At 36.2% G+C, this 22,415-nt stretch overlaps 1 protein-coding gene across 2 annotated transcripts in view; it reads left to right on the top strand.

Annotated features, from left to right (window-relative positions):
- Positions 1 to 18,263, top strand: part of RP1 (RP1 axonemal microtubule associated) — a 188,458-nt gene extending 170,195 nt beyond the window's left edge. For both annotated transcript variants that reach the window (XM_039703103.1, XM_039703102.1), the window contains exons 49-59: positions 895 to 1,102; positions 2,732 to 2,791; positions 3,093 to 3,271; positions 3,826 to 4,048; positions 7,225 to 7,379; positions 7,512 to 7,587; positions 9,697 to 9,775; positions 9,996 to 10,281; positions 11,837 to 11,915; positions 14,636 to 14,711; positions 17,086 to 18,263. In XM_039703103.1, the coding sequence (XP_039559037.1) occupies positions 895 to 1,102; positions 2,732 to 2,791; positions 3,093 to 3,271; positions 3,826 to 4,048; positions 7,225 to 7,379; positions 7,512 to 7,587; positions 9,697 to 9,775; positions 9,996 to 10,281; positions 11,837 to 11,915; positions 14,636 to 14,711; positions 17,086 to 17,155 (1,491 nt within the window). In that variant the 3' untranslated portion in view covers positions 17,156 to 18,263. The remainder of the gene's footprint in view (positions 1 to 894; positions 1,103 to 2,731; positions 2,792 to 3,092; positions 3,272 to 3,825; positions 4,049 to 7,224; positions 7,380 to 7,511; positions 7,588 to 9,696; positions 9,776 to 9,995; positions 10,282 to 11,836; positions 11,916 to 14,635; positions 14,712 to 17,085) is intronic.
- Positions 18,264 to 22,415: the final 4,152 nt, after the last annotated feature.

The raw sequence follows: 22,415 nt of genomic DNA, 5'->3' as shown, positions 1-22,415 counted from the left end.
GACTCAAGTGTTTTCCTCATTATTGCTACCTATTCCCTTCAAAACCATCTTTGCATCTTTAAATCATGCTGGAAATGCCATCGCAAATAACACTAGATTTTAACAGTTATAAACCCCACTAGAAATGAGATGATGATTCATAAATCTACAAAGCAAAAAATGTGGAAAGTCTCTGTGCCAAGAATTTAATGCCTGTTTTTCCGCTGAGGAAACAGGAAATAAGTATAACGCTCACAAAAAGCCAGAATCACATATTGTGAATGTGTTGAATGTCTGATACATCACAATTTTCTTTAGGAATTTTACTTCAGTGTTCTAAACATTGTAAAATTATTGTGGGTTTTTTTTAACTGATAGAGAATAGCAGAATTTATTTCAACATAGTTTTATTTAATATTTTTCTTTCCATTCTATTACTTACATTGAAACTAATCCTACAACTTAATCCAAATCTGGAACCAAGTTTGTCATTCTTTCTTTAGGGATTCCTTCTGTGATGCTTGTTTCTACCCTTCTCATTCCCTGCATTTCATTTCTGAAATAGCTCTTGGGGTCTATTTTGTTGAGAGCAAGATATATTTAAAATATATTCCCTGCAGATCATTAAACATCAATTTTGGGACGGAAAAATTCTCATTAAGCAAGCATAGGCAACTGATAGATCTGTGTGGGCAAAGAGGAGGTTTAGCTGTAAATTGCAGAACCACAAAGGGAAGAAATACTTCTTAATGCAGTCATTTAGCATGGTTAAACTTGTCATCTCTGGTTCTGTTGATAATTATTGAGTTAATTAAACAAATCCTGATTTTCTTCTCCCTTTCATATTTCAAAATACACTGATAATTTAGTTACATGATTCTGTTTCCATATGACTTCTGATTCTGAATTTTTCAGATGGATATTTTTCACGTGGAGGCAGTGGATATTGGTATTCTGCAAAGGATGATTGTTGAAAAAGGGAGAGGCTCTGACTGGCTTCTGGAGAAGATTATTGTGAAAGAGTCAGCATCTTCAGGGACAGAAACACTGTTTATGGCTCAAACATGGCTTAAAGACAGACGTGATGGAAAAAGATCTGCCTCAGTAACTCTGGATGCCACAGGTCAACCCTATCTTCAAACTATCATCTGCTAAGGAATTCATTCCAAACTGGAGAATGCAGCTATACAATTTGCTTCTACAAACAAGTTGTGATTTAAAATATTCCAGTAGAACATTGTCATTATACAGGGAATTAGTGTGTCTGAACACTTTGTGTTTTAGTACCATTTAATAACCACAATTTGCCAGAGGATAATTTCTGCTTTGTTACTCTAGATTTTCAGAGGTGTAAATGCCAAGAAATTTTTCCTATTCCTTTTTTACAAATTCTTACCTCTCCAAGTTTTACTTCTACACCTGCAAACTATTTTTAAGCTTCTAATACCAATTACTTGCTAGGCAGAGTGAAAATGAGGTAAAAAGTGGGGAAAACTCACTGTTTAAGCAGTGGAGAAAATGTCTCCATTGTATTCATGACCAATTTACATTATTTATACTACGCTGTATTATAGTATTACTACTATAATACGTAGTATAATATATGTATTATACGCTGACAATTTTTGCCAGAAACTGGAGATACTTTTGACTGACGCCATGTGAGTAATCAGGCCACAAAGGAGCAGTTTTGACCCCACTGCCTGTGGCTCTTCGACAAGACAGGAAGGGACTGTACACCCTCCCTCCCTTCCTCCCTCCCTCCCTCCCTCCCTGTGTCATGGCTTCAGTCCAAGTGTGGATTTCAACACAATCTGGTGTGCAAACTGGGAGGAACCACAGCACACTCCAACCAGTTCAGTAGGCACCAAAGCCCAGAATGTACCTCTAAGACAGATGTATTTATTCTCCTGCCTCTCAGAGAAGTTTATTGACAGTATAGCTGAGTCCTTGGATTACAAAACATGTTCTAGATTTATTCTTCCTAACTCCCCAGACATTTGCTGGCACTTGCCCAGCAGTAGCCTCTTGAGACTGAAGAAGATTCTAGTCCAATAGATTTCCTCTGCTGTATTATCTCTAACTTTTGATCATTTGAAACCAGAAAAAAAAGGAGGAAACTGTTCTTGTACAAAAACAAATAATTTCAGCTTTGGTTTAGTTTGTAAGTTGGGACATCTCTGAAAAAAAAAGGGCAATATTTAGTTCTGTTTCTACTAAACTTCATTGATTGGGACAAATGTTCCCATGAGTTTCTTTATACAATAATTGGCAAATCCAGTCTTGGTTATGAACTCAAAAGAAGTCTTCTCATTTTCAGTGCAGGTCACTACCTAATGTTTACAGGCAGCTTTGATCAATACCAAATCCTGATGAAATCAGTAAGGACTCATATCTGTGGGAGGAGCATCAGCCTCTAGAATGGGCATTAAAGACATCCAATTAGTGCTCATTCATCCAGACCATAAATTGTGCAAATGAAAGAGAAATGATTTAAAATGAGAAATACTTGAATCTTCCATGTTACTACCATTTTCCTAGTAAAGAGCCATCCCTAGAGACAATTTATTTAATAGGGTGATATTTAGATGATTCATAAATAGCAAATCACACAGTACATTTCCTAGTTAAATCTTTAATCTAAATGATATAATACTCAGTCAATTGACTCACTAGACATGAATACAGACTTTTATTATCATATAGACACTATTCTACAAAAATATTAATTTTATCTTTTTTTTTTAATTAGAAGTTCAGGAGAGGAAGAGTACATCTGCTGGGCCTTTAGGAAGAGAGCAAATGAATTCAGGTATGCCTTCTGTCATTACATTGACTGTCTTATTAATCAGTTTTGGAATAATAATGTGAGAATATTTTCATCACAATATGTCATTATGCTTACTAGTACTGACAATAGTTTTCCCTTTGTAAAAAATGGCAATGAACTTAGGGAGCTGCTCAATACCCAGGTGACATGTTTATAAAATAATATTCCCCATGTAGAACAAGGCATGTCGTAGAAGTTTTATATCAGATAGCTTTGTTAATATATGTAAACAGAAACATCCTTAATATTTTTCCTTTTTATTTTCCTTATTTTATTTGTTCAGAAGGCAGATGGAGGATTTATTTCACAAAGCATCAAGAAGAAACAAAATCAGAATTTGAAAAGTTGTCAGAAAATATATCCAAGATGGTTATGGTTTTTTATGGAAGCAACGGCAAGTCAAATCCAGTTTCCATGGAAAACAAAGTGGAACATCAGACTGAGAACCAAATAACATATGATGTAAAATAATATATAGATTTGCCTATATTTAAATTTTCTTTGAGTTTTCTTTTAAAGAGAAATAATCCTGTAGTGCTGTAAATATTGTTTTTATTGTTTATATTATTTTTTAAGTATTCAAGAAAATCAGAGCTGAAGTTTTCAGTTGCATACCATATTTTATTTTTAATTTCTGGCTTTCTCAAGTTCATGATAATCAAGCATATTCATTTTTTCCTCAAGAAATAGTCATAGTTAATAATGCATATAATTTTAAATGACATCAACATTACTTATTCACATTAGGAATCATTGGCGTACGTAATTTGAATTTGATAGAACAATTACAACGAATGCCCCTAGAGGATAAAGCTAAAATGTTCTTAAGTGCCTACAGTCAACCTGGTTCTGCTGCTTTTGAAGTGAATGGCACTTTTAGCACCAAGACTGATGCAAATGGGTGCACGACTGTGCTGACTCCTTTAGAGCCAGCTTCCTCTCTTCCTGTAAGCTACCTATGCATTTATCTGCACACTTCTGTTTGGATGTTAACTCATTGTTTTGTTGATTCCTAGATATATTTGCCATCTGATTTGGGAATGCTTTATAAAGTGAGGCTTGGTCTCCAGAGTTTGGAAAACAACATATCCCAGTTGTCTCTTCATCACTTTAAAATACAGAACACGTCAACCCTGGATACCTTTAGTCTCACTATAAATAAAACACTTCCTCTTTCTCCTAATGGAGACAGATGGATTGAATTCCCTATACAGTGGCCATTAAAAGAAGCACTTTCTGGTAGGTATAAATCTACTTCAAAGCAGTAGAGTGGTTCAGGAGGTTAACATGTCCTAGTATTACAGTAGAAACCTTTATCAAACCAGAAATTTTTATTGTCTTTATTTAATGATTCATAGGGACTGGATAAGAAGTTAAAAGGTATGAAGGAAAATATTACCCACTCAGCTTAATTTCTGTACCATAAAGTGTGAAATGCAATATTCACTTGATTGCACAGAAGCATTATTATATGCTACAAAGAACAGTTTATAAGAAATATTCTTTTCTCGAACTATTGTAATATTTTTATTCTATTTAGTTTAGTCCTCAGCTGCTCATATTGCTGACATTAACAACATGTTTTTTATAGTTCATTTACTATTAAGTGTTTTTGTTGTTTGTTCTCACATTCCAAACAAACATTCTCAGTAAATAACAGCTCAAAACTACATATAAGCTTCAGCTTTATTACCTTTATATACTCCAAATATTTATGCCTCCTAAAATTAGTTCAACAATTCTTACATTTATCACCTTGGTTAAATAAAATAAAAGAAATGCTTTCACCTAAAATCCACCCTATTCCCTAATGTGATGCTTACTGAATGCTGCCATATGATGGGACAAATACTAACTTAATTAACAGACCAAATAATGATACTTAATATTCAAATAATTTGTGCCTGGGTTTTATGCAGAAAAGAAATTAATTATTCGGGTAAAAAATAAATCAGCTCATCTAAAGTGAGCTGAAGTAGAGGTAAAATTAACTACTCCAATGCACTTTGGATTGGAATTTATGGACAATTTTAGTGAGGGCTCTGAAGGCATCCAAAAGTAAGTATGTGAATAATCTCAGTAGAAGTTACAGAGGTTGAAGTTTGGGGTTATTTCGCATATTTTGGCTGCAACTGAAAATCTAAAATTTGTACCTAGGCTTTAAATTTTATGTTGCTTAGAGGTGTTATTTTCACTTGACCACTTACACAGTATGGGTACAGAACAGGGCTCAATACCTTTCATCTCCTATGCACAAGATTGAAACAAAGACAACCTTCAGATTAGCATAAAGCAGATGAGTGTACCCCTTGCAAAGGACTGATCACTGTCACATGCAGAAGTATTCAGGACACAAGTACAAGCACACAGAAATGAGCAGAGAAAAATGCAGCATGGTGATAAAGTGGGGATGAGACTGGAGTCCTTATGACCTTGGCTCTGTCTCTGTCACTGATCTCTTTATTGAAAAAATAACTTCCCCATTCTTTGCTTTTTGGCTTTTTTTTCCTGGCAATAGTTTTGTTCTTTGTAACTATTCTGAAATCAAGAGACAAAAAACATCACAACCAAGGAATAAGTGTTACATTATCTATAAGTTTACGTAAAAGAACAAACAAATGAAATAGCTAATTTCTGTGGTTTTTGTTTCTTTCCACCCATGATTTAGATGTTTTCAAGGAGGGATTTGTAACCAGGGAAATAAAAAAAACTAGGACAGTGATTCCCCCAAATCTTTGCCATTTATGTCCGAGAGAGCTTTGAGCAGCTCCACAGCAGGTGGTACACGTGGAGTTCAAAGTGATCTTTAGAGACAAATTTACTGGCAATTTATTGTGAAAACCAGATATGCTTTTTGACAGCTTTCTAAACCTAATTTATTTTCTCCCTTTTATCAGCTAAAAGCAAAACCAGTATTGTATTAATTGGAATGGAAAGCAGCTAATCACACTCACCATAACCAGAAGCCATGTGATGTTAAATTTCAGATATAGCTCTGTCATTCATAGAGTGCCTTAGTATTTTATCTCAGTTATTTTCCTTTTAAAAAAAAAATTATGCTTGGGATTGTGATGAAGCATTTGCTAATGGCTAATTGAAGCCATCAAAATGCAGTTGACAGAGACCCTCGAGATCTGCCAGTGCACATTTGTGCCTTTGGGTGTATTAATGAGCAGAGGCCTCCAGCTGAGTATATACATAAGTAGTTTCCCTTTGCTGTACCTTCCTTTGAGATGTTTACACCTCAGGGATCCCCAGGGATGATACGGTGCTATCTCTCTCCTCTCACACACAGGGCTGTTCAGAAGGTCAGTTTTGCACTACTGTAGTTTTTAAGGAAAAACAATTAAATATTGAAAAGGTGAAAAAACCCTATTATGCTACTTTCAAGCTGATTATTTCCATAAATTTAATAGAGAGTTGTAATTAATATTGATCTTATGAAATAATTAGTATTTTACAAAATTAATGGAGTTGTAACATTAACATGTGTTTTCCTTATTGTATGTAATTTCTTTGCAGAGATTCCTTTAGTCTTTCCCCTTTCCAATAAATTCAGTACACTAGAGAGATAAAAGCTTGGTGGCTACACTTGTGATCTGGTCACACTACCCAAACAAAGACTGCTATTTAAGCATTTTAGCCCTCCTACCCTGCTCTACATTAATCTCCTCAATTGCCCTCCTCTGTACAATGGGCTCTCCCAGTGCCACCCCGTGTATGATCTGATCCAAAGTTCATGAACACAACCTCTCCACTTGACTCCAGTGCATCAGGGCCACGATGAGTCTCAGACCTAACTTGCCTTGGCTGCACTCACCTGGAACCTCCAGCCATGATGGGCAGAGGATGCCCCAGTCAGATCATGCCCGAGCCACAAGTTATGTGCATCTTTCCCCAGTTCTCTCTCTGCCCTCCTCTCCTGCACAGACTTTGGACCTATGTCATAGCCTTATTCTCATTACTTCTCCAGCCCTTTCTCCTTCTGCCCCCAGCTCAATCACCAGGATGGACCCCAGGTCTTTTCCACTGTTTGCTGCATCTGGGACTCTGGACAGCTCTGCCTGCCTCGAGCTGGGGTTGTGCTCAGCTTCTTGTCAGCTTCTACCTTGTCCTCTCTTGTGGGGCAGGTCCACTCTTGCTGCTCTTTGACACACTGATCCAAGAATCAAACCTTCCAAATGCAATCCTTTCACTTTTGTTTTGGGCTGGTCCAGCCTCACTTCTCAAATTTCAGATCTGGGAGATGGTGGCAAAACAATTATTAAGAAAAAATTGTAAAAATTTTGAGTTTTGCTATTATTTTCAAGTGCTTGAATTTTAATTACATCTGACTGTAGAATGCCATGTTGTCAAACTGCTGTGCAAGGTTGTGGCACAGTCTTAACAAGATCTCTTTTTACTTGATATTGCAGTGGTTACATATCATCTAACAGTATTTTCAAGAAATATTTTGAATGAGAGAAATTTAGTGCATATGACTGCATGTATCTATGGTACTCATGGTGACACAGGAGACAGATCTCTTCTCCAGTCATTGCAGAATGCACAACGGGGAGAGAAAAATGAGGTACTCTGTCTTAAAGTATTTTAAAATTTACCCTTTAATACGTTCTTGTACTTCCTGCATATTATTTTCAAATTTCCCCATACAGCTAAGAAACATGGTTTTATATTTCAATACTGAATAATCTTATTTTAGTCATTTCTAGTTATGGTGGATGCTGTTGACTTGGGAGAACTGGAAAAAATTGTTCTTTTGATCAGCAGTAAAACAGGTAAAATAGTTTTTACTTTCTAAAGTCAGTCATGTAAATCACACAGCTAGCCTCCTGTTAAAGGCAACAAAGTCCCTGCCAGAGTTAAATTCTAGTTAATTCCTTTTGGCTATTTTTTCTAAAGGGTAGTGTTTTATAAAAAATTAAAATTCTGGGATCTAAAGGTTATAACATTGTTGCATCAAGAAAGTAAATGAAGATGAATATAATTATATTCTGCACTTAATACATGCTCTACTAATAAATTATCTAGAGAATAATTATTACTCAAGTAAGAAATTGGTATTTTTTAATTTTCCTTCTGTGATTCAATTATATTCACTGTTTCCTCCCCCCAGTTCAGTTTTCTCCCTGTGACATTCAGAGGGAATTTTTACCTCTGTTTGGCAGTCAGCAAGTTTTGTCACTGAACTTCCTTAAAATTGTCTTGACCTCAACATCTCTCTAATTTATCTGTAGGATGGCTATCATGCTACTAATTCAAAGAATTAATTATGAAGTTTTTTGAAATCCACTAATGAAATTTGCTATATAATTGCAAATCATTACTATCCATTACACTTGGCCATTTTCAGACAGTTTTTCTAGGGAAGCAAAGGTTCCATGTTTGCGCTTTATCTGTCTTCTTTTTGTTGTTGTTTTTTTGTTTGTTTGTTTTTGGTTTTGGTTTTGTTTTGTTTGGGGTTTTTTTTTTTGTTTGCTCATCCGGAGCCTCCTTATAAAAAACTTTTAGGCACAGCACCCGGTTTCAACCAAGAATGCGATGTGACATTCGGGCAGTGAGCATGCACGAACTCCTTGGCTGGTCTCACGTCCCATGTCCCAGCACAGGCTGCCTTGGTCACCCCCAGGGGGACACGGTGTGGGGCTGCAGTGACTCCAGAGGGCAAGGGAAGGACAGGGACAGCCCTGCCATGCTGCTGAGGGGAGCAAGGCGAGCAGCTCACTGCTTTTGTTTCCCACAGCTTCAGTTGTGAAAGTTAACTGCAGCCATCTGTCTGAGTGACAGTCACTGAATGTGGCAATTGTGTGTAGCCAAAGGGCACCACGGAGAACCTGACAGGCGAGACTTTTCCATTCAGGTTTGAAAACACAATTCACGAAGGGACATTGAGCTCATTGCCTCTGTGTGTGTTATGAAGAGAGGATTGAGGTGATGTTTAACAGGTATTTCTTCCAAGGACTTACTTAGATGATAAAACACTTCAGATGAGTAAGGCTGTTCACATTGTAACTAGACTTGTTTGAACTGAAACTAATTTGGACCATGACTTTGAACTAAAAATCCCAAACCCCATAAAATCTCTTTAAAGTCAGATGTACCCTGCAGTACAGTCCAGGCAATGTTCTCTAGTGCATTTATGCTTTCATTCCATATGAGAGCAAGTTTTTAAGATTAGATGGTTCATGGTCCCTTCCTGAATCTTCTGACTCTATGCACTTATCTTGACAGGTCATGAGTGTAACACAGTGTTCTGGATTCCTCCACAGAAGCCTATTGATATAATTAAAGAGAATTGGATAGTAGCAGAAGAGATTGGAATGCAGTTTGCTGAATTGGGCTGAAGCTACAAACAATAGAAGGGAAAATGAATAGTCTTCATTTTCTCTTATTTTGCCATAGACTAACTAGTGTCAAGACACTCAGGCCATGCAGCTGAAGCCCCCAGCATAAAATTCAAAAATGAGTGTAAGTCAGAGAGCAATCTTTTCCAAACAGCAGATAGATACAGTGAGCTGCTGACCTCCCCTCCTACCTAATGAGGTCCTCTTTGTGCTGCATATGGAATAGAGCTCCAGTTCTCTTGTCAACCAGCCACTGAGGAGGAAGCAACAAACCTGTATTTCTGCTCTTCCTTCTCAAATGTGCCTGCCCATCCGAGGACAGTAAGGACAACACTCCTTTGCTTCACTAAGACAAAAGAAATGCTTACCCCTTAATTTCTAAGTTGAGGTTTACAAATAGGAACAAAATAAAGAGTCTTGTAGTCATTCCAGCACTTTCAACTCAGTTGTTGGCAGTCACAAATTAAGAATGCCATTATTACACCAAGAACACTTTCTTGTCATGCAATGGAACATTTTCACTATATTCTCTTTCCTTTGCAGACTGCAAGCTGGACATCAAAAAACTGCATGTGCAAGAAGCTGTGAAGGAACATCCTATCTATGTATTTGAAATGAATGAGTAAGTATATTTTGTAAAGCTAGTAATGTTTTTTTAATATCGTAATAACTGAAAACACTGAGCAGACATTGAACTAAAGTAAATGCCATAGAGTGATTCTCTCAATAGATATTTTAAAAATATGCCCATCTTTTGCTGTTCCACATAAATGAATAAGATTTTTTTTTTCATTTAACATATTATTTACTTACCAAAAAACAAATGTGGTTCCATTTTTCAGAGAATTCTCTGTGAGTGCAAATAAGCCGAAAATACAGAAAGAAATCCCAAGATCTTTTGTTATTAGAGGAAAGAATCAAAAGGATGACATAGATAACAACCTGAATAAAGAAGGAAGTAAAGTAAAACATTTGACAGAGTATACTATTAAAGTGTACACAGGTGACAAAAGGGGAGCAGGAACTGATGCCAATGTGCATATTATTTTATTTGGGAATGAGGACAAATCTGAGGTATTTCAACTCTCTCAGCCACTGGAGCACCAAAACCCCTTTGAAAGAGGAAAGGTGAGTACACAGATTTTATAGGTTATGTCCATTTCTGTACCAGAAAAGCAAACATTACATCTATGCAAGTTCTTTAGAAAACTTGAAGCATTTATTCTGTTTTCCATATCACTACATGAGGTATAGCCTCAGCTCACCCTGTGTTTCTTCTTTCCACCAGATTCACCAAGGAACATTTTACTTCTATTGTATCTAACTGTCTCTGCTGTTCTTCTGCCTATTAGTCCCAAATACATCTTCATACTGTCTCCACTTACATGCCCAGCTATGAATTTCCTCATTCTGAAATGCACAGCATGAGTGGCCTGTGCATGTGTATGCACTACCCTGTGCTGTGTCACACACCTTGAATATCCTGCATGAGAACACATCTGTCTCTTACATCCCATCATTTTACTTTGCCATGGAAACTGGTGCTGTGAGCATCCCTGGATGTATGAGCCTAAAACCAGGTGAAATAGAACCATACACATCAGCCTGATTCTGAGATCCATCATGCTTTAGGCTGTTATTCAGAGACCCTTAGTTCAGACACAGATATTCGAATAAAATGCAGATTCTCTGCATGATGTCCTAGTGCCTTGGCTGGATGTTCTCCTAATTTAATGAACATATTATTCTGGCAAAGAAATTGCTCTGTTTGGTCACCACTTGCACAATGGAGTACAATGATGGTTACCCTTAAGTAAAAAAGAAATATATATATTCTCTGTAACTTTCTCTTGTGGAGTTATTGAAAGGTAATGACTAAATAAGTAGAACTCCAGTGAAAATATATCCCTTAAGAGATCTACCTCATTATCTCCAGCAATATTAATCGTCTTTTTACCTGGAATTAATCTAAGTTTCTTCAGCCAGGTTATCTGTGAGATAAAGATATTTATCCATGAATTGTCTTCCATACTGAGGAGTATAATAAATCTAGCTATCTACAGGCACAAGGAGCAAGTAAAAAAATGTCTTGAGTAGTATTTCCTTTTGTCTAGTACAACACAGGAGATGTCAATACCCTTCAAAAACACAGTAGTTATGTAGAAATCCTGTTAGCAATCCAGCTAAGACAATGCATAGTCAGTGATGTCAAAGGTCTTAGGCAGAAATAATTTATTTTTAAAAATCTGCAATATGAAACAATGTAACATTTTAAATTCAAGTATGTAATATTTGAGAGGAATAATGGTTAATGTAGTAAAAGCCTTTAACTTTTATGTTCCTGAATTTTTATTTACGTATCATATACTAAAAACATTTTAGAAAACTATACCAGTTGAGGATTTATGAGACCAAAAATGTTTTCACAGTAGATGAAAGTCAAGAAAGAGGTAGGGATTTTCTTACTACAAGTTGAAAAGTGAATCTTTAGTGTTGAAACTGAGACCTAATAGGAGAGGATGTATGCCACACACCATCAGTAGGGAAAATAAGCCACATTAGTGGTTCACTTATTCTGAACTCTACTATTACACTTGAATTGGTCTCAGAACTGACCTAGACAAATATTTAAGCTTCCAAACATTAGTATCATATTTTTAATAACTGTATTTTAATATTAAAGGTTGATACCTTCAAGATTAAGACAAAAAAATTAGGCAGCCTACGTTCAATTGAAATTGGCCATGATGGGAGAGGATTTGGTAAGTATTCTCTGTTCAACAGCCTTGCAAACATCTGCTTAAGGATCTGCCTGACATTTGGAAAGGTGCTTGAAGTCACACTCCTGCTACAGCTAGCTAATACAAACCTGTGTACAAGTGAGGTCAGCTTTACTGCCCTTGCTTTCACCCCCTCTATCACACTTCCCTTGACTATACCACAATTATTTTTCTAACAGAGATCTAGTTAAAATGAAGCTCAGACAGTTTTATTCTTCAAACATTGCTCAGCCAAACCCCTTATCAGATGTCTTAAATAAGATAGGATTGAATTTTCAAACTGCAGGGTAAACTTTCCATGATTTGAGCAAGTTTGGGGACTCTGGTCAGAGCATGCTGTAGCTCCCTCTCACACCCACAGATCTCCTCTTGTGAAAGTCTGAGAACACCAGTGTGCACCAGGTCCTGCCCTGATGTTAAGTTAGGATGTGGCAATAGAACATAACCACACATGATAATGGAAGATGTTTCTGTGAACAGTAACCTCTGAATTTTACAGAAAAATAAAACAGGAGACTAGGGCATGTAATCTTTTGAGCTTGCATTTAATAGTGTTAAAACCCCGTAGGGATATGCAGATATCAAGATATATGCAGACATATAGAGATATACAAACACATAAACTGAATCTGCAGGGAATGTATAAGTTGAATCAAAAAGGTCTGATTGCATTAAGATGCTCTAGTCAGGTGAAGTTTACTTAACTCATCTCAAAGAAATAGGTTTAGGTTTAATAAAATCTGATTAATCTAAGTTCATGAGGCATAACAAAGTGCCAAAGGGTTTATCATTTCTGGGATGAACCAAGAAAGATTCTGCAAATAGCAATTCCTATTTGGAGAAAGTTGAACAGCTTTTTTATTTTCCTAACCACCCAGTCATGTCATATATTTCATGGTGTTGAAAACAGAAAAAACCACCAAACCCGTGGAAATATCTATAATAAACAAGATTTTCCTGCTTTCATCTTATTTGTGATAACTGCTATACATGTACACAGTTCAGCTTAGATCTGATCTGGGAAGGGAACTCCACAATGGCAGGTTTTTAGTACTGAGAGTTGCACAGAAGTCTGCAGGCGAAATAATAGATTGAACTTTGATTTCCTGGGTCCTGATCTATCAACAACATTATTATTTTCCCTCTCTGCGTCCTGATCAACATCACACAGCTGCTAATAATGCCTTCCTAGCACAGCTGGTGTGTGTCAATTCTTCTTGGACATGACAACCTCCCCCTAAATATTTCTCTGAAATTACCTCCAAGTGTCTTTTGTCACATCAGCTGTTATCCCCACAAGCTCCCTGAAATGTTACAGTACCTCTTTGAGATGTCTCATCTGTTTGCTAATATATCCTAGCTCCCTCTAGATTTCTGCATACCTGGAGATTTCAGTGAGGTCTGTTGGAGTTTTGTCAATAAAGGATGAAGCATTAGATTTTAATCTTTTCAAGAGAGCAAACTTGCCTTTCTATTAGTTTGTAAAGTGCCGTGTAAATTTGAGAGGCTGTAAAATTTTATTGCTGATGATCTTGACTCTGATTTAGAGATTTCATGAAAGGTCATCTATTCCAAGTAGAGTCTATGATATATTAAACCATTCACAAAGTTTCATTAAAAGAGTTTCAAAAGTACTTCAAAATATCAATAAATGGATCTTGCAAATTGAAGGTGGAATACCTAGACACCTTCATGGCCTACTTAACCCAGATATTTTTTTGAAAATGTCATTGAATAAAAAGAAACATCGCTGTGCCTTTACATTTTATCCAAACTAACACAATTTGCAAATACTTTTATATTGCATTTTTAGCATGTGCAGTTAAAATTTAGCATTTATGAATAAAAATATTTGATTGGTTTTAGCCTACTTAGTACTTCATGCAAAATATTTGAAAACCAAAATAGTCAGATAGGATCTAGTTCTTTATCTCTAGGACACATAAAGAGTACCAAAATGTTGTCAGCTACTAGCAGTATGATCTTAATTAGTTAAAAAAAATTAATTTTTTGCATTGGCAAGGACAACTAAAAATATCAGCCCAGACACGGTACATATAAAATAAAGTTTTGTTTTAAAATATCAATATTTTGATATTCTATGAAATAAAATTCTATATCACAACAATGAAGGTATTTCTTCACACAGCAAAACAGGGGATTAAAGTAGAATGTTTAGTATCTCCTTAAAGCTAAAACAAATATGAGTGCTGGCCTAAATGAAAATGCTATTCTGAATCATGACTGCTGGAAAAATAGGGATTTTTACCACTCGGTTCGCATCCATATCAATATATTAATTAGAAAAGAGTAGTAGAATGCCCACTAGGGGTGCATTTTGAGTGCATTTCCAAGTACCTGAAAGGGCAAAATGGGTTTTCAAGAGTGTATTCAATATTACCATGCACTCTGTTTCATTTGTCTTACTGCCTGTTCTATCCAATCTGGAAAAATAAGTTAAGTTGTAACAAAAATCTTCCATTACATTTTCTGTCAAAAACATCAAAGACCTTCCCTGTAAAACTGAGAGAAGTTGGTAGCAATTTGAATCATCTGTGTTTCAGTTTTATTATTGATGTTGAATATACTTGGAAGTACTGAACCACATGGGGTTTGGGAAATGAAATTAGAAACCTTTCTTATGCTGTATTTGTGTTTTGTTTATATTAAATTTGTTCTTTCTTTTTTTTCCCCATCTACAGCAAGGGGCTGGTTTCTAGAAAAAGTGGAAATCACAGATACAGCTAGGAATTCAATGTATTGCTTCAACTGTAACAGGTCAGTAGATCAGTCCATCATCCCTCTGTACATGCTGTTTCCTTTTCACAAGTCTCTCAGTTGCTTCTGTCTGGTTTTCTAAGACAGTAATGATTTTTTTTTGTTGTGTTCTTACCAGTCCATCCCCAATGACTTTTGAACCCCCTGGCCAACTTGAAACTCATTTGTCAGAACTGTTAGAGGAAGACACTAGATTTTTCCATGCAATTAAAACTGGATGATTGTAGGAGGGAGAGACGTAATTTAATGCCTTTGCCAAGAGAAAGTATTCTTACATATTTTGAATTCAAGAGGTAGAAGGTGTCTGGTGAACCAGTATACAAGTATTAGCACATCAATAGCTCTGGCAAACATATCAGGGGTAAGCAAACAGGCATGGAAGGGAATCAGAAAAGAAGACAGTGGAACATGGCAGCATAGATTCAACACTCATGGAAGAAGTAGTGTATTTTATTGAGCTAGGGCAACATTAAAACATTAGAATCCTTCTGTTTCAATGTTTCTTTAGTATAGACCCAAGATATATTCAGCAAATAGGATAAAGGGAAAAAAAATTATATAATGTAATGTAGAAGTGTAATGATCTAAATTTAGAAATGTATTTAGGTACTGGGTTACTTGGGTAAAGACCTGCTACTGATGTACAAAAAGGTGTACATCAGTCTGCATCAAACTGAAAAAAACACAGTTTCAAAATTGGAAATTAAATTGAATGGTACATTTGAAGTGACTGTTCACTACAATATATCATTCACAGCTTGAAGAATTTCAGAATGAATAACTGATGCAAACATATTCATGTCCTTCCAAGTGGAAATTAGCTTTTTAATGCATCTGGAGAACACATCTGAAGTGTGAAAATTTACAAGTTCCCTATATCTAGAAAGCAAATTTTACCTGGTAATCTGAAAACAGAAATGGTAGCCAATAATATTTAATTTTATCTTTTCCCTAAATATTTCTGTAATCTTGACAATTAATGGAAGCCAAATCCCATCTTCTGTTTCAAAAAAACCATAACTTTTACAGTTCTTGGATACTCAGTTGGTCTCTACAGTCTAAATCTCTAGAGTGATGGTGTACTGACCTCAACAACATCAAACTTATCTTCAACTTCCTCCAAAGGCATGCTCAGATGCTCTCTAATCTTCTAGATGCCTAAATCTAAGTTAGTAGGCATTAAGAAAAGTTCTTAAACCACAATATCACTCAGATGTGCAACACAATCCGTGATGAGATTTTAAGGATTTGATGCCACTTCACCTCTTTTGCTTGTAAGAGTTTTCAGACCACACCAGTCAGAGGAAGATTCTTGCAGAAGATAGACTGCAGCAAACAATTTTTTTTCCAGATATTTGGTTTTTTTCCAATTTTATTTAGAATCTTATAGTAAAAGACCAAAGGTATATAAGAGACTGGCCCAAGAACTTGAATCACCTTATTGATGTGGGTGAGTGACTGGCACAGACTGATTCTACATGCACCTGCCAAGAACATTTAACTGGGCTCTTGGTGGGGTATGTGCTTACCCTGAAGTATATAAACCTACTCAAACTGAAAGTTATTTAGTAGGAGGGATTAGGAGGTTAACCCCAGGGTACTCAGCCACCCAGAGGCTCCTCAGATAGAGGAAACTCTAAGTTCATGGTCCTCTTCCAGCTGAGACATGGAGCTCCTCATGGAGCTCCTCGCCTCATGGCTAATGGAGTGAATGGGGAGTGGGCTCATTCTCTCACACAAAAAGACTCCTCCAATAAAAATAATGTCTCTAAAGACATTAGTCACTGAGAAACCTGAATCGTTTGCTAACCCATTTAAATGTCTCTTACCTAGCTTACACATCACACCTTTCCTAGTGACTCCACATACAGTTTTAGCAGCCAAAATCAGTTATGCTTCAGCCGGGACCTGTAAAAGCTCCATAGGCACTTACAGAGCTAGGACTGGGCCCATCACGCAACTCACTATTTTGTGAACCAACCCACGTATGAGAAAGACAGAGTTCCTAGAATTAATTGCAAGGACAATAACTTGCTATCACAGAACATGTTTTTCTACTCTAAATTATCTTGATTTTATTGTCATTCTTTAGAGCAATTTACTAGTTACCTATATGACCAAAAAATAAAATTAATGTATATTTCATAAATATATTAATAAAGTTAATTATACTTTAAAATTACACAGATGTTAATACTAAAAACAATCATTTAAAAAGTCACTATTTTCTTCAGGTTGGTTTTTTCTTCTTTACAAACCAATGTAAAATCTCTCCTAGAAAATCAAAGGTGCAGAACCAGGCTCTCACAAATTGCCTGTTTCTTTAGTTTATATGTGCTGTGTCTATGACAGGTTTTTATGCTTTTCCCTTAAGGTGGCTTTCTGAAGATGAAAATGATGGCCTCACCATAGTACAGCTTTATCCACAGCTGCTTGATTTCTGATTCTTTCTGAGTGTGATGCTTCTTCAAATCCATGCTGATTTAATTTACTTGTCTTTTATAACTCTGAAGGCATTGTAATTATTGTGAAGAAAAGTCAAAACAATGTATTAAAAACATCACAGTAAATTAAATATGTTTAATGCAAGCACAGAATTCTGATCTTATTATAGATGCTCAAAAACTTTGCATGACAGAAATTTAGATATCAGAAATTTAAATCTCTAGCATGGTTCTGTGGACTTGAACTGAGCAAACATAATTGTAGTGTGTAGTTACATATGTAGTAACATACTCAAATATTTGTGTTTCAGTAATGATTTGTGGGTAAGCTAAATTTAGCTCGTTTCAAATCTGTCAGTATGTGTTCATTTGATTAATTTTTTTTCACTTTCATCATTTATTAAAATTCAGATATTTTCAAAATCATTTTCCAAACAAACTGCAAAACCCTTCAGTCTTACTATATATGGCTTCTCTTAAGACTATAACAGAGGGTAATAAATATCTTGCTATTCAGAAGTTTGCCCTGTGTCAGTAAGCTTCTCACTGACATTTGATTGTAAAATCTTGTAGCTGAGCCAGAACCTCAGCTGAGAACATTTAGATCCAAAGGGTCTCTTAAGAGAGGCTGTTATCAGTAACACTGCCATAGCTTAGGCAGGCTTAGGCAGCTCCCTGCTCAGCTTGATGATTTTGCAGTGCCTCTCCTTAGCTATCAAACCAGCTTTCCAGTACTACATGTGTGAATGCCTTCATGTCAAAGAAAAACAATAAAAAGGCCAAATTATTTTTTGCAATGCACACTAAAAATAAAAAAAAACCCCAAGTATTTAGGTGTAAATGCACAAATTAATGTTTGATTTGGTAGGCTTTGATATTGCCAGAATTGACTTAGGAAGGATTTAGGATACAGACAAGTCTGAAATGTAATCAGGACTTATGCACCACTGAAGTTTCTTGTGTGTGATCAAAATACAAATATTTTATATAAGCTATGTAAGGCATTCCTCTCTTAATCAAAGACTTCACCTTTTGTACCTCCAATATCTAAAATCTTTCTGAATATCTGAATTTTAGACTTGATCCTCAAGACAATACCATGTTCTGTAGCAGCAATGGGCTTTCTATAATTATAAGAAATAAATGAGTTTGTAATCTGTGTTGATGAAACATTGTCTGGCTGTCTTTTTTAATATGTTTAATGTTTATTTACTCACACTATTCTGTGAAATTAGGACAGTTGGTTGACATCTGCATGGGTGATGAGATCCCAATTCTTACCTTGACATGAGAAGAAATAATAAATGTCTATATTTGACCTTGGTAGGTAACATAACTTTTAAATATAATTTTTATCTAGCTATGTCATCAAAAGGACAACTATTGTAAGGTGTGGATGTGGTCAGTGTGCGCAATGGAACACTCAAATTCTTCTTCTTCTTTTTTTTTTTTTCTGCTCACATTCCTACCACACTGACTGGAATGGATTTGAAACTGTATCCCCAGAGCCCACTTACTTGTTATCAGTATTCATGACACTGAATCACTTTGTTGTGATCTATTATGTGATTTGTTTCATTATTATATGTTTCATTAATAGTTTGTAATACTAGCTTCCTTTGATGCCATTTCTGATTTATCAAGTGTAAATAATGCCTTCCTAATCTGTTTTTTTTGGGGGTTTTTTGGTGTTTTTTTTTTTTGTTGGTTTGTTTGTTTGTTTGTTTGGGTTTTTTTTATTGAGAGTGGATACCCTTCTTCTGCAGCTGCCTTACATACTTGAAAATTAATTTCTCTACCTATACAGTGTCCAAATCAGGTTTTGGATTTGCTTCCCTGGATCCACAGCCATGTACACAACTCTCTAACCCTTCCAGTAATGGGACCAGCTCTGCAGAGGGCTTCATTTCAAGAGCGTCATGGGTGCTTGCAGCACACAATACCAGGGCATTACGCTTTGATAAGAAAATGTGAAATATCATTCAGCCCCCCTGTTCAGGTCTTGCTTGGAAGACATGCCAGTTAGCATATTTAGCTTGTGACTAGTGCCAAATCCCAAACATGCTTCTTCCACATGGTGTGTGCTGTGTTTGGCACAGAAGTCACTTAATCTCTGTCCCTTGCCAGTGGGATGATTTTTGGAAAAATAGCTGGCCAAAGACAGGGACATTAGAAAGGTGCCTCCTCATGTGCACTCTGCTGTTCCTACACAGCAAGGGTGCTGCCCTGCTTTTTTCCTCCCAACACTCTGGCCTGCCTATGGAGAGACTGGGCAGATGTTGACACTGCTGATGCTTCCATGGGGAACAGAGATGTAGCTTGGAAAAGAGACTGCCTGGGTCAAGAAGTAATCCAGAAATTTAACACACAGAGGAGTCTTGGAAGGAGCAGTGAGGTAACTCAATCAGCTGGAGCAGGCAGGGCTGTAGTGGAGGGAAGGGTTTGACTTCTACTGCCTCTCTCTGTTGCAGCCTGGCTAAAGATCTGTGAAAGAAGGCAGGCTAGAAGATTTTGCTGCTATTATTATTGAACTTTTGATTATGCACTGCAGGCAAAGCCTGAAGTCGGGTGCTAAAATATTTACCCTGTAGACCATATCATAGACCCTTAAAATTGAGTCTGAAAATGTCCATTAGAGTCCAGTTAACTCTATCTTTCTTCCTCATCTGCCTCTCCTGGTGTGCTGTTTTATGTCTATTATTAGTTTGATCTAGATGATACATTTCTGCTCTTTTAAGCCCTTAAGTGTCTCGGTTTCTTTTGCTGCTGATGTTAAGTGTTTAAAAAAAATATAATCGTGTTCTATCTGGCTTATTGGGCCATTTAATATTCTCTCAGCAACTCCAAGTACTGTTTTTCTGAAACTCATCATACATAAGAAAGGATTCCTTGCTTTTAAGTACATATGAGCAGTTGTATTGCATCTATCCATCCTGTAGTTTGTCAGTTGTGGAAATGGCATGAGAATAAGAAAAAAGGAAGTACCAAGTGCTCCTTTGAGTTCCTTTAGACATCTTGGATGAATTTAATCTAGTCCTTCATTGTTAGTATTTATAAATGTCTTTGCAAATACAAACAACCTCTGCTCACATATCAGTCTGAAATGGTCCTTTGCACTTCTCCATGAAGAAAGGCAGTAGACTGGAAAAGTTAATAAAATTCTCTGTACTTAGCAGTGCAAAGTAGTGTCATAACTTCCTGTGCTGTGGCTAGACCCTTTTCTTTTGCTTGACTGAAATTAATTTTAAACAGTGAATCAAGAAGGGGAAAGAAAATGGGACTTTTAATTTTCTTTTCAAATTTTTGAAAATTCTTAATTACATCTTACAGTGTCAGAAGACAATGTTTCCTTAGGCATTCTAGAAATGCTTTTCCCATTTATCATAAAATGTGATATGCATGGTAGTTGGGGGTTTTTTGCATGAACAATAGAAGCAAAAGAGTTGTCAGCATTGTAAAAGGTTGCAAGCTTTCTTCCTTACTGTCTTCCTATATCTCTGTCTTCTGCTATCATTCCTTATGTATTTATGTCTATCTTTGATTATACATTTAAATACATGCTATGAAGCAACTTGAAAGCTGATTGACATCCATTTCTAAATAATAAATGTAAATTTAAGAAATCCTGAGTTAAATCTTAAAAAAATACCAAGAAATAATTTATTCTTTCATAGGTAATTAAAAAATTCATATGCTATCTTCAAAGCATGGCTATTCTCTGTCTGCCTTAACCTGGAATCTACCTATCTGGAGTTGAATTTATTTATATGTTTCTAATGTTTAGTCATCTGGAAATATAATTAAAAAAACTACAGCCACAATTCATCATGAAATTTAAGTATGTGCCGAAAATGTGTTTGCCTAAACAATATGTATATAATAATAATTCCCACTGCTCTGCTTTGTAGTCTTCCTTAATTTAAGTGTACACCTAAGAACCCCACAACATTGAGTCTCTTCCTTTGAGATCTCATGTGGTGTGTGTGTGTCTGTGTGTTGGCATTTTCACACGAACCTTAGCACACTGCAGAAAGGAGTCTAAGGTGTACCAAATACACATATCAATATCAGGGTGCTATAAAGCAAAAAGTAATTTCAGAAGCCAGGGAACCTGGACTAACATATGGAGATGGTGGGGATTCACCCTTCTTTTGCAATTTTAAAAGTAAAGAGTTTGAAAAATGTTTCTACATGTAGGCCTATAAATAAAATAACCTAAAGCTAAAGAAAGAAACCAATTATTGTTTATACTTTAAAAAATAGATAGTATTTTAATGATAATTTTCTAAACAGTGTACTGATTTACGAATGTATTTCTGATTTGTGCTAATGTTAATTTGCTGAAATATTGTCCTAATTGAAAGGAAAGGTATCCTCCCTTTGCAATGAAGTTATCTCAGGTATCACAGCATGCAGCGGCATGTGCTTGTTTGAATGAAGCTAGTTGGGCAAAAAGACAATCAAGTATTTTAGTACATAAATGTTAAACACACAGCCTAGATTACAACTTCCACTGACACCTGTGTGTATTGTTTAAACATAAATTTATTGAAAATACCTGAAACCTATGAACATCTTGTAGAATGGTTCTTACTTGATGCTCCTAAAGAAATTGATTTCATGTGCATCTGTGCCTGAGGGCACTGTTTTAACATGGAAAGATAAAGCCACTTGAATGGAAGATGTAGGAGTGAGACTATGTCTGAGTGACTGAATGAGAAAATAAATGTTCATCAGATTCTCCATCAGGTCAACCCAGCTTCGTGTCAAACACATCTAGACAGAAGGAAGCACGATGCAGGAAAAGACACTGGGTGTCTTTGGAGAGAGATAATATTAGAAGGTAGCTAGGGGAGGGGGGAAGGAAGGAAGGAAGGAAGGAAGGAAGGAAGGAAGGAAGGAAGGAAGGCCTTAGGATTTCCTTTGTTTCTAAGAGGGGCTGCTCAGGAGCTCTGCTCAGCATTGCAAGCCCTGCCAGGACAGCAGGATTATGCACAACTCCTTCTTGATGCAAAACTACTCCCTAAAGGACAGACTAGAGTAAAAAAGGCAGGGTTTTGTGCCAGAATGCTTCCAGAAGGTGTCAAATCAAGGTACAATGAGTTTAATGCTTCAGTTGGTCTGAACCAGAAGAAAGTGCAGAAACTAAAGCACTAAACTGCAGTTGACAAAAGCACGGCCAAACAAAAGAAAATAGATTTTGGAATAATTTTGAAGGATATGTGCAAAAATTGATTAGACCTGTAGAGTATAATGATAT

The sequence above is a fragment of the Passer montanus genome, unplaced genomic scaffold, assembly GCF_014805655.1.
Source record: "Passer montanus isolate IOZ18808 unplaced genomic scaffold, ASM1480565v1 scaffold16, whole genome shotgun sequence".
NCBI classification, from domain to species: domain Eukaryota; kingdom Metazoa; phylum Chordata; class Aves; order Passeriformes; family Passeridae; genus Passer; species Passer montanus.
This window is presented reverse-complemented; position numbering and strand designations above follow the sequence as displayed.